The sequence below is a fragment of the Lepidochelys olivacea genome (genome assembly GCF_965140295.1).
Source record: "Lepidochelys olivacea isolate rLepOli2 genome assembly, chromosome: 2".
Lineage (NCBI taxonomy): Eukaryota > Metazoa > Chordata > Testudines > Cheloniidae > Lepidochelys > Lepidochelys olivacea.
The window spans coordinates 11,141,069-11,160,936 of NC_140412.1; the positions used below are offsets into that span (position 1 = coordinate 11,141,069).

General features: G+C 40.4%; 1 protein-coding gene across 2 annotated transcripts in view; it reads left to right on the forward strand.

Moving 5' to 3' along the window:
- TRAPPC9 (trafficking protein particle complex subunit 9) overlaps nt 1-19,868 on the forward strand; it is an 832,591-nt gene that overhangs the window by 797,985 nt on the left and 14,738 nt on the right. For both annotated transcript variants that reach the window (XM_084622016.1, XM_084622015.1), the window contains exon 22: nt 19,019-19,242. In XM_084622016.1, coding sequence (XP_084478142.1) covers nt 19,019-19,242 — 224 coding nt within the window. The remainder of the gene's footprint in view (nt 1-19,018; nt 19,243-19,868) is intronic.

Below are 19,868 nucleotides of genomic sequence, written 5' to 3' on the forward strand. Positions count from 1 at the left end.
GTAAGATAGGTTCTCCATTCCTCTGATCATCCTACTAGCCCCTCTCTGCTCCTGTTTCAGTTTGACTTAATCTTTCCTAAACATGGGGAACGAGAATTGAAAACAGTAGTCCAGATGCGGTGTCACCCATGCCTTTGTATAATGGTACTAACACTTCACTACCTCTACTAAAAATAGTTCATCTGATTGCCTAGGATTGCATTAGCCCTTTACACAGCTGCATCACATTGGCAACTCATAGTCATTTTGTACTTGATCAATACACCCAGGTCTTTCTCCTCCTCCTGTTGCTTCCTCCTCTGGTAAGTCCCCAGTTTAGAGCAAAAAATTTTGTTGTGCATGTCCTTGTACTTTGCACTATCAAATTTAATCGCATTTCTATTACTCCAGTTTTCAAGGTCATCCAAATCTTCTTATATGATCATAAGAATATCAAGTTTGGAAGGCGCCTCAGGAGGTCATCTAGTCCGGCCTCTTCTCAAAGCAGGACCAATCCCCAACTAAATCATCCTGATATTCCTGTCCTCCTCCATATTAACATTAACTCCCAACTTTGTGTCATCTGCAAATTTATTAGCACACTCCTACTTTTTGTGCCAAAACCATTAATGAAAATGTTAAATAAGAATGGTCCCAAGACTGATCCCTGAGGAACTCCACTAGTAAACCTTCCTCCAGCCAGCCAGCCAGTTCACCTTTCAGCATGAACCATTGAAGTCTCCCTTTAACCAGTTTCTTACCCATCTTTTGATTCTCATATTAATCCCCATCTTATCCAATAAGTGAAACTGTATCAAATCCTTTACTGAAATCCAGATAGATTAGAGCTACTGCATTTGCTTTGTCTAGAAAAATCAGTTATCTTCTCAAAGAAAGTGATCAGACAGCTCAGGCACGATCTACCCTTTGTAACACTATGTTGTATTTTATCCCCATTACCATTTACCTCTATATCCTTAATTACTCTCTCTTTCAAAATGTGTTCTAAGCATACAATTGAGGTCAAACTAAAGGACCTTTCTTAAAGGTCACTTTGTTCCCCTTTCTTAAATATAGATCCTATATTTGCAGTTTTCTTGGATCTTTACTGGTGCTAGACATACACATATATACTAGAAGTGGCAATAAATGTCTTTTTCCATCTTTATTTAGCATGGAGGCTTATGCCTATTCTCATGGTTCGCTGGAATAGCAGTTGCAACCCTGAATACTAGCTCCACTGGTTCTGCATAAACCCATATCAACAACCCTTCTCCGGTATAACCATCTGCGTAGACTGTTTTGATGCCAGCACAAAGACCGTTTTTGAGGGGCATTAGGGTTATAGCATGTGGACCTCGGTGTAGATCCTATGCAAGGCCTGAGTGTTTTAGGTGGCTTTATTCTCTCCCTATCCAATAGAGCGAGGTTCTTGTCTATGATATGACTTAGGAATTGTTTTTTTCTTGCTGCCATCTAGACATTTGAAATCAGTTCCAAAACTTTGGGGTTGTTAGCTAAAACTCCCATACCGTCTGCATTTATTGTTTCCGTGAGCTGAGACAGAGGCCCTGTTTTGCTATGTAGACTGCAATGTCTGTTTAGCAACTTTATGTAGGCTTGAAAAATATTTCACTTTTATTATGATTTGTTACATTCTGAAAACCTACCACTTCTGAGCTGTTTGTCACATTATTATGCTCTTCTGTGATCTTGAAAATTATGTTTGCAATTCAGGTACTTTCCTTTGCCACTAACCATGACAAAGCCAGTGATGGAAATGGATTAGAGAAAACTTATTTTGCTATATAGAGCTTTAGAAAAGACATTGGCCTCATTTCATTCTGGGTCAGTCAGCACAGTAAAGTGTGAATATAGATTACCAGTAGCATTCTCACGGAGTCTCTATCATCCCACAATTGACTGCATGCTTAGTTCTTTTAATTCAGTCTCTTGTTTGTATCACAAGTGGGCGAAGGGCAGGCTTTTCCACAAATTAATCTTGGAAAAGACAAACCATACAATAGAATGGTTAACTGCCAAGGCGCCCTGCACTCTGTGAAATCAGAAATGCTCTTGGGAACTTTTTCCAATATGTTACTGTTCATTTTATATGCTTTCTAACCAGGTCACAGACTTGCCTTCACTGTCTAATTTCAACAGTAGTTATGTAAGAACATAACCTGAACTTGTATTAGAGGCCATTAGGTAGCAGAACAAAACACCATTAAACTGAAAACATTTTTCACTTTAGGAAGGACCAGACCGCCAACAAAAATGACTTTTTACGATGTGAAACTGCAGGTTGAACTCTCTTTTTAGTTTACATGTGATCCCAGATTTGCAGTCCTGGAGACAAAAATCCTCTCTCATCCTAAGGGCAGGTCCCACTTGAATGGCAGCTGTGCCATTTTCAACACTGCCTACCAGCGTGCCTGCTGAGGAAGAACCATTTCTGGGGCTGAGGGGGTGACTAAGGGTATGTCTACACTTCCCCACCGTTTGGGCTACGGTGGTATAAACTGCTCCATGCAGATCCAGCAGGCATGAACTTAAAAGTCCCTAGTTTGCACAAATGTGGCTCTGTTTGAAGAGGACTACATCAATGCAAACGACAGACCTTTAAGGTCATGCCTGCTGCATCCGTACAGTGGAGTTACAGCTCCGCACTGAGGTACGTGCTGCACTTCACACCCCTGTAATCTGAACTGTGAGGCAATGTAAACATGCCCTTAGTCTCCATAGCATTCGATTCTTGGTCTCTCTGCTAAGACTACACAGAAGTGTACTAATTCTGGTGGAAGAAAGGTAGTGTTTGAAACTTGGTGAGCCAAGCATGCCCCGCCAGGAGAAGACAAGCCTCTCAGAGTGAAAAGAGGGAAAAACAATCCTCTCACCTAAAACTAACTATACTAAACAATAACCTACAACTATAAACTACCTAACTGCAATGAAAACAGAAGGCTGAGGACACTCTAGACAGACTCACTAGGGTTCTATCTCCGGCTAAGGTGGTGGTTTGCCCGTGCATCCCTACATAACCTCAGTGTCTGCTACAAGGAGGCATAGGGCTCATGCGTGAGCCAGACGGACACTGCTAGCTGGAAATCTCTGATCAAGGGCTCAAGCGGTGCACGGACACCTGCAGAGGAGCACCCATAGGGACACTGCTCGAGTAAGAATTTATGTTCCTTATTAAAACTCATTCCTCTTGGGCTGTCCTCCAGCCACAGTTCTGAAGCCTGTTAAGTGCCTCATTGCAGATCCTCAGATGGTACAAATCACTGATGTTCAATTGACTTTTACAGAGCTGCACCAGTTTACACCCGCTGAGAATTTGGAGAATTAGGTGTGGAGAGAGTGCATGTTTTTCAGATGAAGTAAAAATAAGTGTGTATGCCCTGTTTAATCAGTAACAAAGTGTAGGTTATTTGACAAAGTGACACGCTAGTCCAGAAAGATGTTATGAGTTGATCATTAAATCTTTCCAGAGTTTGATTTCTGAAGCATTTTAATCTCAGTTTTCTGTAACTTTCTGCATTTTAGAAACTCTGTTCTCCATTTCTTACGAGCTTCATTTCCACATATATTTGACAGAAGTGAACAATTTAAACTTCTGAAAGACCACTTTTTATATCAGACCTAAGACAACATTTCTAATCTTTTTGTTGCTAACTGTTGCATTTTGTCTATTTCATCTGCTGTGGATTGGCAAGGGTTAATAGTCTCTGTGTTCTTTGATTATGCATCTGTGTGTCTCTAGCAGGTACAACAGACACAATATTGTGTTTCTGCAGATAAGCTGATATCCTTGTCCTGTCCGCCCACCAAGTTCTGCACAAATAATTCTTAGAAAAGAGACCTAATGAACCACCATACCACACTGATTTGCACATAATTGTATCTGCCATTTAAAAGCCAATGATAAAAGGACAGAATTTGATACTTGTTCTTTCCCCATTTTGTTCCACTGGTTTCTCTGGAAGAAACCGAGTTTTAAATTTTAGCTGGAAATGATTTTGCCACCCAGCTGGCCAATTAAAAATAGAGAAGTATGCTGGAATGATTTGCAACACTAGGTGGGTGAAGCTGAAGGCATGTACAGCAGCCTCTGAGTTCAGAGAGGATTTAATTCTCTACTCTCCATAGCTAGGCTGAATTTTTTTATCCTGATGTATTTAATTTGTCAACTTATTTAAACCCAAACTTTTCATTCTTTCTAATATTCACCAAGCTCAGATCTGAGCCCTTGAGTGCTGCGAAGAAAGGCTTTAACTCTCTTATCAAAGAGTTCTCTTTCTTTTAATAGCACTGTGTGTATTGCAATTTATTTTTTGTTAAGACTAGATTTCTTTTTAACCTTTCCTCCTCCTTGGTGTGTGTCTTATAAATCCCCAGCTTTTACCTTTAGTTCTGCATTGGGCTTGATACTGTAAGGAGCTGCTGGTAACAAAAGCTAGCAGATTGAAATGACCCATTATGAACCAACATGGAGATTTGAAAAGTTTACAATTAAGAATGAATGCGGGGGGCGGTTTGCAGCCAATTTGGGAGTGGAACACATTGCCCTACAATATAATAAGCATAGATCTCCTTCAGGAGTCAGGTTCACATCTCACTCTCACTGGGTATTTTAAACATTTGTGTCTCTATATAAAGTATTGCTAATGTGTGATCTGAGATTGAGAAACTCAAGGTTTAGATACAGCCTGGAAATGTGAGTCGTAAGAGGGGGACAAGGGAAGAGGAAGCCAAGATTACAGTCTTGAGAGACACGGAGGATGGCGATGCTGTCCCCACGGTAGAGAAAGTGGGGGAGAGGAAAGAGCTCCAGGGAAAAGTTCAGTAGCTCAGTTTTGGGAATGTCAAGTTCCAGTTGATGGCTTGACATCAGCAAGATGATGATAGAAAGGCCAAAATGTTAATTTTGGCAGAAGGAGAAAGGTCCAGAATAGCAAGATAGATTTGTCATAGAGATTTTCTGTTACCAGTGGGTTCAGTTGTTCTTCACTGGCTCTTACAGCCATGAGGACATGGATTCATTTCACAAATGGAGACCCCAATCTTTTTCAGGCATTCTATGCTTCATTTATCAGAGGGAAGCGGTGTTAGTCTGTATCCACAAAAACAACAAGGAGTCTGGTGGCACCTTAAAGACCAACAGATTTATTTGAGCATAAGCTTTCTTGGGTAAAACACCACTTCTTCAGATGCATGGAGTGAAAATTACAGGTACAGGCATTATATAATGACACATGAAAGGAAGGGAGTTACCTCACAAGTGGAGAACCAGTGTTGACAGGGCCAATTCAATCAGCGTGGATGTAGTCCACTCCCAACAATAGGTGAGGAGGTGTCAATTCCAGGAGAGATAAAGCTGCTTTTGTATGAGCCAGCCAGTCCCAGTGCCTATTCAAGCCCAAATTAATGGTGTTAAATTTGCAAATGAATTTTAGTTCTGCTGTTTCTCTTTGAAGTCTGTTTCTGAAGTTTTTTTGTTCAAGTATAGCTACTTTCAAATCTGTTATAGAATGTCCAGGAAGATTGAAGTGTTCTCCCTCTGGCTTTTGTATGTTAGCATTCCTGATGTCTGATTTGTGTCCATTTATTCTTTTACTTAGGGACTGTCCAGTTTGGCCAGTGTACGTGGCAGAGGGGCATTGCTGGCACATGATGGCATATATCACATTGGTAGACGTGCAGGTGTCTAATGCGACCAAACTCAATCAGGTGGCTGGGCAGTTTCTTGCTTTATTTGATTGGATTTAGAATTTTCTGTTCTAACAAGTTTTTACTTTTTATTCAGTTGTACTGTTCTGTAACATAAGGTTAAAGCTGTTCTCAGCAGTCACTGCTTGGCTATAGTATTTGGTTAAATAATGCAGGTTGACTGGCTGGTTTACTCTTCAGAAGAAGTACGCCAGCCATTCTAGTAGAGATGAGGATTCTTTTAGCTGTGTGGCTATGGTGTAGTCCTGCAAGAAATCATAGTGCTGTTGGTAAGTGGATTTGAAATGGGTTTGAAGGAAGGTCAGGTTTTAAAAGCAAAGGATGATACAGTTTGGTCAGATCCAAGAAATAGTAATGCCTCAGAAATTATGGTCTGATAACTTTCCAGACATGTCTGCCTGGATTTACTAGGTGATGTTTTGGTGCAACAGCAGTAACAAAAACATGAAATAATTTAACTGAACCCACTAAGTGAGACCTCAAACAATTTAGAATTAGGAGATGGCACATTTTATGTCTAGGTCTGTCTGTGAAATGCAAGGAAACTGCATTAAGAATGCCTAGACATTTGTTTAAAATACACACAGTAAATACCATAAATGGCCTCTCTCTTCTTGAGTAGTTCTGGGTTATAGATCTTTGCCATGTGTAATCTGGTAACCACATGCCCCACCTTACCTTTTTTAAAGTGCTGAGATAGGACAATTTGTCCCTGAATAAAACCCTTTAATATCTCCAGTTAATTCCAGCTCGTTGAGTTTCAATCATGGCTGGGCTAAACTAGCCCCATGAGGCTTGGTGTCTTAGTGCTCATATTTACACAGTCGTTGAGAGGCAGCAAATCATCTACCTGCCTGTTAATAGGGAATTATGTATTACCTTTAACAGGGCTCTGGAAAAAGGCTTCTGTGTTAGGGTAAAATTTTCTTGCAACCTTGACGTCTGATCTAATATTTCCTGGCTGCCCTGTAACACACACACACAAAATGTATCTTCAGGAACATCTACTGACCCTTTGTTAACATATTCACTATCACTATAATGCTTTCTTAAAACATTCTTACCATGTGTTTCTGTATGTCTATGCACAGATATCTCTGTTCTTCCGTCCATCTACATGTATTCTTGAAGTCCTTCCCACTTTGGACAATTCCAGATTACACAGGGACTTTCCATCGCAAAGGATCCCAAAATAACAAATTAAATGAAAAATAGTGACTTGTGGCATACAATGCAACATCTATGTAAAGAGCACATAGCAATAGTACACTGCAGTTGAAATCTGGTAATGAAGATTACTGTATCCACTTGAAATGACTATATCTAGGGAGAGTTTAGGTAGGTAATGTAATGTTTACAATGTAATGACCAGAGGTAGAATTTAGACCTGAACACTGGGAGTAACGTCCTTTCTTTTTGCACATACAAAAAGCTCAGCTGTATGTCTCATCTGTAAGACAGCCCCTCCTGCTGTATAGTATCCGCTATGTTGCTGGTGTTGAGTACTGACTCAGAGGAAATGCATCACTATCACTGTTTCCTGAAGCACCTAAGGGTTTCTTGGAGGTCTCCAATCAAAATACTACCCTGACCAATTCTTCTTAGAGATCAGACAGGCTTTCAGCATAACGTGGTATGACTGCAGACCGTTTTGTTCTGCATTTGGTTACAAAAGGCATGCCACCCACACTTATCACAGGAGAATGTTATGGTTCTCCGCTCTAGGGCCAGTCAGCATCGCACCTCGCCACCATCATTGTGGAGATACACAAAGAGGGCGAAAGCCGTGTACAGTAAAAGCTGTGTTATCCAGCACTTTACCAACTGGAATGCTCTAGAAACTGGCATTTTTGATAGCTCCCAGTGCAAATGTTCGATCTAATAACCAGGACCAATGCCGTAGCTAATTGGAATAGATGCCGAAGCTATTTGGGAGTAGGGATGTAAAAGGTTACATGGTTAACCAGCGCTGGTCGTGCCGTGCCAGCAGGACACCAGCCCCAGCCGCGGTGGGCGAGCCAGTGGGACCCTGGCCCCTGCCGCACCTGAGCAGCCCTGCAGTCCTGGCCCCAGCCATGCTGGGCCAGCAGGACAGCAATGCTGCCGCCCCATGCCAGCCTGCTGCCAGAGCGACATTGGTTAACTGGTTAAACTGGCCCTCATGGGGCTAGTTTAGCCCAGCCATGATTGAAACTCAATGAGCTGGAATTAATTGGAGATAATAAAGGGTTTTATTCAGGGACAAATTGTCCTATCTCAGCACTTTAAAAAAGGTAAGGTGGGGCATGTGGTTACCAGATTACACATGACTAAGGTCTATAACCCAGAACTACTCAAGAAGAGAGAGGCCATTTATGGTATTTACTGTGTGTATTTTAACCAAATATCTAGGCATTCTTAATGAAGTTTCCTTGCATTTCACAGAGAGGCTTAGACATAAAATGTTCCATCTATCATTTAAGTGGTTAACTTTTTAAACTGATATTTACATGCCTATTCAGGATCCTGGAATTTCCGAGAGCAGTTGGAAGGAGAACTTCAAGTTCGCCGTGATGAGCCGAATGCTGTTCTTTCTGTTTGTATCCACCATTGTGATTGGTCCGTTTATTACTCGGTGTATTTTCCCGTGTTTATCGTAAAATATTAACACTACCTTACCATTATGGCATCCAAAATACCAGCAAAAAGCAAAGGAGAGCAGCGTAATAGAGTTGCGTTGACATTAAAACAGAAAATAGATATTTGTTCATGTCTTGAAAAGAGCGAGAATAGAAATGTTTATTCATTTTATTGTATTCTAATTCTTTGAATATTGGTAATCCATTGGTAGGTATAACTCTTAGTTGACAGGAATTTCTGACTAATTGCCCCCCCCCCTTCCTCCAACATGCCAGATAATGAAGCTTTTACTGTATATGATTACATAGCCTTTGGAGAGAAATCATAGTGTTTTCTTTTGAATAATCTACAGTTTAAGTAATATTTTAAGCCATATTCTACCGCATTATGGGCTTATTCCTAGAATATTTCTTGTACAAAAGAAATATTTTATGCTAGTGCTCTACAGAATAATAATATACAGCACAATCCAATGCATCACAGTGTGAGTTTACTTTGTCTAGTACTTAGCACCTGTTGGGTTATTTTTTTGCAAAACAGTGCAAGGAATCAATGAAAAGAAGTAGCTCTGCCATAAGCAAGCTACAGTAATAATGTTTTCAAAGGCCTTAAAGCATATGTGAATCATAAGACAAGAAATTTTCAAAACATGGGCATATTATCTGTTAGCTTGACCTGTGTAGCAGTTGATCAAAAGATCTTGACTGTAAACCTGCTTGCGATGAGCAGATACAAGTGATTGGCCTACATTCAGATATCAGGATTATTTCAACAAACTGGGACTGTGCCACAGAAACTAGTCAAAAGAAGTTTAGACTCAATTAGAAAAAAAAAGTGCTTTAAAATTAAAGGGATCTGCTTTTGAGCCTTTAGATTACGACCTGACACAAGCAGTAAAACTCAACCGATTTTCACTTCGATAGCAAATACCTTGCTCATCTAGATGAAATTTCTGGCAAACCATCAAATGACAAGTCATCTTGGCTGCCAGAGAAGAAGGGAGTGTGATCAGCTTGCCAGAAATTTCATCTAGATGAGAAAGGTACATTACAGAATGCATAAACACCACCACCACCAAACCCTACCACCCAATACCTAAAGGTTAAACAGAAGGAATAAACTAGTTTCTTAAAAGAAATCTGTGGTTCATACGTAGTCAGATTTATCTAAATTTCCAGTTAAAAGTTGGAGCCAACTAGCACCCAGAACACAGGTTTTGTTAGTGCATTTCTTTCCAGAGAGCATGACCCTGGTGTTTAGCTTTACTTGAAGAAGTTTTTACTACATCCAAATGTTTATAATAGTCAGAGATCGAACAGCACTGAAACTGAACGCTGATCACGTATCTGTTATGGGTAAACTTGGGAATTAAATTGAACATTAGCATTATAGTGATGAGGGGGAAGAAAGCTTACCCCGTCCAAGTGAACGAGTTTGAAAAATAAAGCAATCCTTTTGAAACAGAGTCCACAGGGGACATAAAGGCTGCCTTCATCCATTGTCAGCATAGAGCAAATAACAGATACAAACTGAGAATGCATCTGGGATAACTGTAATCAGACCAGTCAAGATCGATCTTTAGAATACCAGCCACTGTGGATGACTGATTAAATAGAAAAATACTGACAAGTATCAAAGATTACTCACTGCTTTGCTGCAACAATGGTTTTAATGGTGTATTTCTTTTTAATTGCTTGTGGAAGAAATAAAATGACTAATTCAATTTTAAAATGTTTTGTGTATGAGAAAGATTGCCAGAAATCAGGCAGGTAGGAAGGGTTATGAAATTGGGTTGGCTGTTTCAGTAGTTCATCTTAGCATTTTATCATTTATTTACTATATCTAATCCCCTGTTCTCCACATTGTATGTTTGCAGAAGTGTGACTGTTACATTACTTGAAGGACTCTGGCTCAGTTGTTGGTATTTCCAGAAAGTTAGATTGGTTTTGTCTATGCTTTAGAATCATCCCATCTCAAAAGATCTGATCTAAAGACGTACTGAGCACCTTTGTAGTTGCTCTGACTTCAGTGGGAGCTGAGAACATTCAGCACCTTACAGCATAAGGCTTAGAATGGTCGACTCTAAGGATAAAATCCTAGCACAGTTTTAAAGTATTACTATGTAAATAGCTATGCGTGTTTATACACGGTATAGTTATTGGCTCCAATGGAGTAATGTTATGGATGAATTTATCTCAGTATTTTTTCTGCATTACAGTGAATAACCAAACGATGTTGCTCCAAGTTAAAATGGTTGGGCTTGGTATGAGAAACTGATCTCAAAGACATACAGTAGAATTTATGTAAATACATGTGATGCTTTCATGTTATTAAATAACCATTTGGCCAGTGCTTGATGAGCACAACCAGGAACATAGAAGCAATACGTTTTTATGAATATCTTTTGTTTGGATTTATCCAGCTGTGAAAATACTGTAGGCCTCATAATGGACAAACAAACATAACCAACCCTATTTCCCAATGTGTAAATAATCTGCACCATCCTTTTGGAAAATGAAGGGGAAATGCTCTGCACAAGAAAGAATAAAGGAGGACTAGGGAGACAGAAACAGTACTTGGGTTTGGTTGTTGAATAACGTATTTTTTAACGGAGTTCAAAAGAGCTTGGTATGTTGGAAGAATACTGCGCAGAACCTGAACACTCCTCTATCAAAACTGCTTACTCAAAATGAAATACAAGGCTGCCAGAAACTGTTTCTGACTTGATGCATAAAATAAGGGACAAGGTACTTGCTAAATCAAAAACTGCCAGACAAGAGAATCAGCTTGAATCAAACGGCGGGTTTGTTTGTGGTGGGATGATTTCTCTCCATCCTGAGATTTTGCCGTTTGTTTTTTTTAAAAAAATATATATAACCAGGTCAAACTGGGTTGTTCAATGTATTTGCAAATGGTAACGTTTGCTGATTTTTGCTCTCTGTGCTCCTGAGCGTTCCCTGTAAAAACCTGAACGAATGTTACCACTCAGGAAAAGAGAAAGTTGAAGCAGTTCCAAACAGCATTTCTGGCCCTTAGATTGCTCTGCTAGCAAAACTGAAAGCCAAACTGGCGTGGCTAAGGCTTTTAATCATCACTTTATACTGTGTGTACACAAAATAACTGAATCATTCTGTAACACTATGTCACTGCAGTAATTCCTGCTTCGGCTCTCTTTCTTTAGCTTTTCTCCAACCAAGTATCTGATGCATCTTATCTAGAGATTTCAGTGTTATCGCTGTTCCTCATCAAACTGGCTATGTCTACACTACGGACCTTACACCACACAGCTGCACCACTGTAAGGTCTTCTATGTAGCCAGTCTCCCACCAGCATAATTAAACCACCCCCTATGAGCTGCGGTAGATATGTCGGCAGAAGAGCATCCACACGGGCCTTTTTGTCTGTTAAACCCTAGTGCAGACAAAGCCTTAGTGTTGCTCTCTCAAATATGCAGATTAGCAAAACTAACCTCCCTTGTACAGTTATAACAACATTTTGAAAAAGCCTATCTTAAGAACCCCCTGCAACTATCACACTGCAGCTGGTTACGGTCTGTGTTTGTGGGCTTGAAGATCAGTTTGTATCTGTCAAGTGAGTGAGTTTATTTACTCCTCTAGCCATCTGCTGCTTTAAATTTTGTTAACTTTCTCATTTGAATAAATTAAGCTCTGTCTAAGATTTATTAAAAGTCCCAGACCAGATTCTCAGCCAGTGTAAACTGTTCGAGAGAGAGAGAGAGAGAATTGAAGTCAGTGCAGCTACACCAATGGATGATATGGCCCCTGGTCTTTAATGGCAAATATCTGATTGAAAACTCTCTTTCCCTCAATGTGAGGAATAGTACAAATCACCCACACAGTACAGTATGTATCTCAAAATCAATATAAACTTTGGAAGATGAGTGTAAACATTGCCAGACTATGTATTTTCATTGAGGATAAACATTCAGGGTCCCATTGGTATGCTGTTTCCAAGCTAAACTTTCACATTGGTGCATAGGGAGTTCTGTGCACAAATCCAATTAACCATGACAGTATATGTACGTAGAACTTTCAGCACACAAGTTTGGAATTATAGCTCTGAGTTGCTAAAGTTCCTACAGAAACTATATTGGAACTGGGAAAATAGCAAAAGTATGTAAAGTATTCTACTTATTTTATATTAATATATTTAGATACTGATTTTGAGACAGAAGTAAATAGTAATTGGAATTTATTTACAAGTGCAAGTTTTCACCATGTGATTATGACAGTCTCACCTTGCAGACGCTAAATAACATTTTTCACTGATACAGTATCTTTCATCTTAGAATCTTAAAGCACTTTAGAAACATTTGTTTGCCTCTGTAAAGCACATTAAAACAATGGAAGAAAGATGTTATATGAATTCTGAAATATTTTTTACTATTATTCCTAATTAAATCTCTCAGTTTCCCTGTGGTATATATTAACCTAGTGTGTAAGGTAGGTAACAAAAGGATGAACTCACACAGAGGTTAAATTCCTTGCCTAAATCAGGGAATCAGTAGGAGGGCCAGGGCTCCTGATTCTATCTATTCACCTAATTTCTTATATTATGCTAATTCAGTACCTTCCATCCTGGGTTCTAACCACTAGCCAATGGTTCCTGTCTCAGTAGCGTATGTAATAATAATAAATATATTGCACTTATATAGAGCAATCCAGCATCAGTTTGGTGATGCAGGACAGACAAGATGCCCTCTAGGGCTTTCCCTTCTTTAATTTCTAGCATTGCAATGCATTGCAGTAAAGCACATGAAGGTATTTTCTGCACCAGGCAAGTAAATGAAATATAAGGGGTACATGAAAAGTAAAGAGAGAAAAGAACAAGGACTTATTCCATTGCTTTATTTTAATATCTAGGAATAAAGCATGAAACTCTCCTCCGGTAGCAGACATCCGAACCTTCATGTTTCTTCCCTGACAGCTTGACTTTCCCCTGCACCTATTATATTTTGTATCAATGCTTGCATTAGACTCGACTTCTAATTGTCTGAAACAATGATTATCTTTTATCTGAATTCTAGCACTGTCATAAATATAAAGGGAAGGGTAAACACCTATAAAATCCCTCTTGGCCAGAGGAAAAACCCTTTCACCTGTAAAGGGTTAAGAAGCTAGGATAACCTCGCTGGCACCTGACCAAAATGACCAATGAGGACACAAGATACTTTCAAAGCTGGAGGGGGGGAGAAACAAAGGTTCTCTCTGTTTGTGTGATGCTTTTGCTGGGAACAGAAAGGAATGGAGTCTTAGAACTTAGTAAGTAATCTAGGTAGATATGTGTTAGTTGCCATTTGTTTAAATGGCTAAGAAAATAAGCTGTGCTAAATGGAATGGATATTCCTGGTTTTGTGTCTTTTTGTAACTTAAGGTTTTGCCTAGAGGGATTCCCAATGTTTTGAATCTAATTACCCTGTAAGGTATTTACCATCCTGATTTTACAGAGGTGATTCTTTTACTTTTTCTTCAATTAAAATTCTTCTTTTAAGAAGCTGATTGCTTTTTCATTGTTCTTAAGATCCAAGGGTTTGGGTCTGTGTACACATATGCAAATTGGTGAGGATTTTTATCAAACCTTCCCCAGGAAAGGGGGTGTAGGGTTTGGGGAGGATTTGGGGGGAAAGATGTTTCCAAGCGGGCTCTTTCCCGGTTATATATCTGTTAGACACTTGGTGGTGGCAGCAATAAGGTCCAGGGACAAAAGTAAAATAGTTTGTACCTTGGGGAAGTTTTAACCTAAGCTGGTAAAAATAAGCTTAGGAGGTTTTCATGCCGGTCCCCACATCTGTACCCTAGAGTTCAGAGTGGGGAAGGAACCTTGACATGGTGGCAGAGCGGTGGGATTAACTTGAAATCATTTTGAGATTAATTTGAGATTTTTTGAACCAGAAGCACAGATTTTAAAAGCAATTTTTTTTTCCTTTGAGCTGCTGTAAAGCAGGTTTTAAGCTGAAAGCAGAGGGTTTTTTTCTCTGCTTGGGGGCCAGAGCAGAGACAAAAGGGGATTGTCTTTTGTGAGCTGGAGTTTTCTCTACCTAAAGGCAGGGTAGTTAACCTCCTGCAGGGAAATTCAGAAGTCTTCAAGAGACCTGAAGTTGTTTTTTACCAAAGAGCAACTGGGGGGGGGTTCTGTCTATTTGCCTGGAGACAAAGGTGTTAGTTTTGGGGGGGGGTTTTTAAGGATTTTGATTTTTTGAACAAGAAGCACAGATCTTAAAAAGGAAGGGTTTTTTTCCTTTGGGCTGCTGAAAAGCAGGTTTTCAGCTGAAAGCAGTTAGAGTTTGTTTTTTTCTCTGCTTTGGGGCCAGAGCAGAGACGAAAGGGAATAGTCTTTTGTGAGCTAGAGTTTTCTATACCTAAAGGCAGGGTCGTTAACCTCCTGCAGGGAAATTCATAAGTCTTCACAGACCTGAAGAAGTTTTTTTTTTCCTAATAGCAACTAAAGGGGTTTTCTGCCTATTTACCTGGAGACAAAGGTGTTCGGGTTTTTTTTAAGGATTTTTCTGTAGGCTGACAATCACTGTCAGAGAACATAGGTATCTGGACAGCACAGCAAAATTTTACAAGCCAAGTTTTTTTTTTGTTTTCTTTCTAACTCTCGGGTGTAAAGTTAGTTAAAAACAGAGAGGTTAGGATGACAGACTGCACTGTTCTACAGAAGCTGGAATTAGCCAGATTTGAGGCTGAGGAAAGACAAAAGGAACATGAAAGACGGGTAGAACGCAGACAGATGGAGATGGATGCACAAGCGGCCAAAGAAAAAGTAAAAGAATCACCTTTGTAAAATCAGGATGGTAAATACTTTACAGGGTAATTAGATTCAAAACATAGAGAATCCCTCTAGGCAAAACCTTAACTTACAAAAAGACACAAAAACAGGAATATCCATTCCATTCAGCACAGCTTATTTTCTCAGCCATTTAAACAAACAGAATCTAATGCACATCTAGCTAGATTACTTACTAAGTTCTAAGACTCCATTCCTTTCTGTTCCCGGCAAATGCACCACACACACAGACAGAGACTTTGTTTCTCCCCCCTCCAGCTTTTGAAAGTATCTTGTCTCCTCATTGGTCATTTTGGTCAGGTGCCAGCAAGGTTATCCTAGCTTCTTAACCCTTTACAGGGTAAAGGGTTTTTCCTCTGGCCAAGAGGAATTTTAAAGGTGTTTACCCTTCCCTTTATATTTATGACAAACACGATTTAGATACTGCCACTGTCTGCTGTTTCATATGACTCAGAGCAAGCATATATTGAAGCCAGTAATGATTCACTTGCAAAGCAGTGGTGTGAGCAATCACAGCTTTTATATGCCATCTGTGTTAGTAAGCTGAATCCACAGAAAATGGACCCTATACACATGGCTTTTCCTCTGTCCATGGATTAAAATATGTAAGCGGATCCATATGGTATAGTAGGTGCTTTCTGAGTCAGGAAGGGGGTGAAACTGCATGTCAGATCAAGAGGCTTTCTCTGATGAAACATAACTGTTTCTAAACACTGCTTACTGTAGTATTCTACAGCACAGATGCACGTGTTTTGTCATTTGGCATGTTATTGAGATAGTTGGCTTTATAACTACAAATGTACAGCCTACTGCTATGAGGACAGGAAATAATTAGTCCATCTACCGACAGGCAGACACACAACACTCCTCTCTTCTTTGTGTCTCTTTCTAAATCAATGTTTAGTGAACTGATTTACAAGAATACCAAAGAAAACTGATTTGTTGGAGATGGGTATAATTTCCTCACCTTCTTGTGGATTTAATATTTTAATTTAAAGATGTTGTGGAGCAATAGTCTGAACTGTTATTACACGATGGGGACAGCAAGCAAAAGTTTCATCCATAATTCCTGAAGTAGAGCATGGAGTTGAAAACCTAATGGCAAATAGATGAGTAGCTTTAAAATAAAGACTTATGCACATAGCTCGTTGAATATTTCTGAAGGTTCATGTGAGTCAGAGGCAGTCTTTGGGGCCAGTAAAGCTCACGGCGGCAAGGCCCCATGGTATGAAGCAACCAAAGTAAAGGGTAGTTTTTTAAGAATGAAAGCACTTCCTCCAAGAGAGAGCCATGAAAAGAAATAGAGCAGTTGGTCTCCACTTCTGCAGCAGGTGGCTGGAGAACCTTAAGTGTGTATATACACACACACATTTTTGTGTGAGAAATCAGTCAGTTAAGCTTGGAATATATCCCTAACGACCGTCTTGCTAGCCTACCCTGAAGTCCTGAGACAGTCCTATAGAACTGGGGGTCTCAAACTGGTGGGCGTGTGTGTGGAATATATTCTGTGGGTGTGCGAGAAGCTTTAGAGGGGAAAAAACTTACTGCGTGCCTTCAGAGCTGGGCGTCCGGAGAGCAGCAGCTGCAGGCCAGACACCCGGCTCTGAAGACAGCACCACTGCCAACTGCAGCAGAGAAGTAAACGCGGCATGGAATGGCACCGCCTTCAGAGCCGGGCCGGGGGAGCGTGGTGGCTGCTGGCCGGGTGCCAAGCTCTGAAGGCAGAGCTACAGACAGAACACCGGGGGGGGGGCGTGATCAAGTAAGTTTGAGAACCACGACTGCAGAAAGTGGTGCGATCGTCGTGCTGTGCAAAACCCATTACTTTTGGGTGCGCTGGTACAAAAATAGTTTCTCAAGCCCTCCCCAAAATGCTCAGGTTGATTGTGAAGCGTGTTCCTTCTAATCCCATAAACTGTACATCCTATTTGAAATGGAAATGTTTTGCTTAAATAGGCCTCATTTTCAACTGTACCACTGGAATGTTTCTAAAAAATGACATATATAACACCAGCAGTTTGGGATCCTGGTGTCCGCATCATGTCTGCTCTGTTGTACCTCTTGTGTTGTGTACCTGCTTCTTGTGCTGTGACGTGGCAGCTGTGGTTGAAGGGAAGTTTAGAGATCACCGCCTTTGACTGATCAGCCTGTCGTTTGCTGAATGGATCTGTCAAAAAATGTTAATTTCTGAACTTGTGTCTTCGTTCTTGCTAGCTGTTTTCTTCGTTGGTGCATCAATGTTTGTTCAGTTTGCCAGGCTCAATGGGCATTACAGAAGCCTAGATCATATTCTGGTTCTGAGCCAACAATGCAAAAAATCAAAAACTCGCTCCTGTGAGAAATATTCTCTCTCCGAGCCGAGCATGTCTGAACGTTCCTGGAGAATAGGAAATAATATCTGTAAGAAAATAGGGCACGTTCTGATTAATACAACTCAAACCTTCTTTGGAGAAAAGTAACTATGCAAATCCCACAATGGCAGTAATATGGGAGGAGGTTGGAGTAATGGAACTGAACAACCCCATGAATGTGAGATATCCTGAATGTATGTATCCACTCCGAATGGTCTCTCTCACATGTGCTCAAAGCTTTTCCCTGTCTCTGAACAAGAGCCTGTTGTGAAATAGAAATACTATAGTATCTACAGTGCATCAGAGATAAATTTACTCTGTGAAGTACACTGATAATGCACAACTGGAAACCCTTTCAGAGTGGGGAATTATAGTAGCAATTTCATATTGTATAGGCAATGAATCATTCACTGCTGTACAACCAAATAGGCAGTGTTACTGGGCACACTTACTTTGATTGCAGTTTGGCCCAGCAGAATCAGTTTAGAGGCATTATATTTACTGCTGTCTCTGTGAGAAAAAAGAAATAAATGAAAACTGTAAAGTAAAAAATAAGAATCTCAGAATGAAATAAAGTGCAATAAGTAGACAAGCTTTATTACCCCTGTAACATTTTGAAATCCCATTTTTTCTTATTGCTGGATATTAGTGTACTGTATGTGATAGAGATGTATCACATAACAAACCCCAACAGAGACTGCCCTGCTTTAAAAGGTCACCTTATTAACAGGGAGATTTATTTCTGGCTATGACACATGGACATGTGGGCATCCAGAACAGGATCTATCACCAGTTACAGTTTGTATTTAAGAACTGTGTATAGCACCCCTGCCCACTCCCCTAGCTGACTACCTGGTTCTTTTTGCTCAATACTTATGCATAAAGAGCAGGTGGAATTCAGCTCACATAGGGCCAGATTATGGTTTGCACTGCATGAGGGTGCAAGGAGCTGCCGCCTCCTCCACCTCTGCATAGGGCTAGTCTCTCCAAACTCAGGGATGGCTCCAAATAGCACCACTGATTGTGCTAACATCCCCAGAGGAGGCAGGTTGAGTATAAGTCTGTAGCTTTAGCACACCAGCCAGTAGAATGGGGTTGGCAGCTATTCACCCGGAAAGTGTCTGTTGTTCTTTGTGTATGGAAAAAAGGTAACAAATGTTTTTACCTCTTATAGAGGTGGACAATTAGCCGCTGACAGGTAATAGGTCACAATGTTCAACTGGTCAATGAAAGTAATTCATGGGTTTCTTACTGGATGTCTCCTTCATTGTCATTAAAGACTCCATGGCATTTTTTGCAAGAGACAAGATGTAAACCCTAGGATCCTCACTAAATTTTAATTTTCATAATTACATTATACCTGCTAGAATGCCTTCTGAGATAGCTACACAGTGTATGTCTTTACTCCATAGCCTAAACTGCTGTGTATTGTTGCTGTGCATCTTTCAGGATTCTCATGGAGACCAATTTTAGTGCTGTTCCTACAGCAAAAGTCCTAAATAATGTGAAATTCATTTCTTGTATTGCAGATGTCTTGGTGGATGGAAAGGTCTGTGACTGTGATATTGTAGTAGACTGCAAAGTTGGGGACCCCATCGCATTGGAGGTGAAGCTGACCAACTGGAGCAAACACAGTGTGGGCCCGTTTGCTCTAACGGTGATCCCATACCAGGATTACCAAAATGGAGTACACAACTACGAGCTCCATGATGCCATCACCTTTGTTGGATCCAACACCTTTTATATTGATTCAGTGAGTCCTTCTTTTTCATAGTCCACTCATCTGCATGACACATGCATTAAAATTGATACTCCAAAACAGGATGCCAACGTATGCAGCTTTATATTAGTGAATTCTACTGGAGGTGAGGGATTGACAGCCCTGGAGACTGAACTCTTTTATTTATTCATTCAAAAGGTAAAGAATAGGCGGCAGCCATGCAAACTTCTCCATACTGGCCTAACAGAGTTTCTTAACCATGACCTAAAGGGGTCCACCCCAAAGGGGAATTCAGCTTCATGCCTATTGAATCCTTGATCTTTCACTGATATTGCCAACAAGGGCTGTGAGTTTCATAAGTAGCTTGTGATTTTGGGAACTTCAGTATTTGGGTGCACACTTTAAAGAGGCCTGATTTTCCAAAAGTACTGATGGTGTCCCAGCTGGTGCCAATAGAGGGTGTTGGGTTCTGTGACGTAGAAAATCATTTCCATGTAATGGTCTAGGGGATCACTAATTCCTTTGACACAGGCCACTCGAGTGTTCATAGCTTTTGGTCACTACCAAGCTGGCAAAATCTGAGTTAGTGCCGTTGATAAAAGGTTTGATACAATATTGCCAGTCCCCTGAGCCATTCAACCCCACCAGCGTTTAGAGTT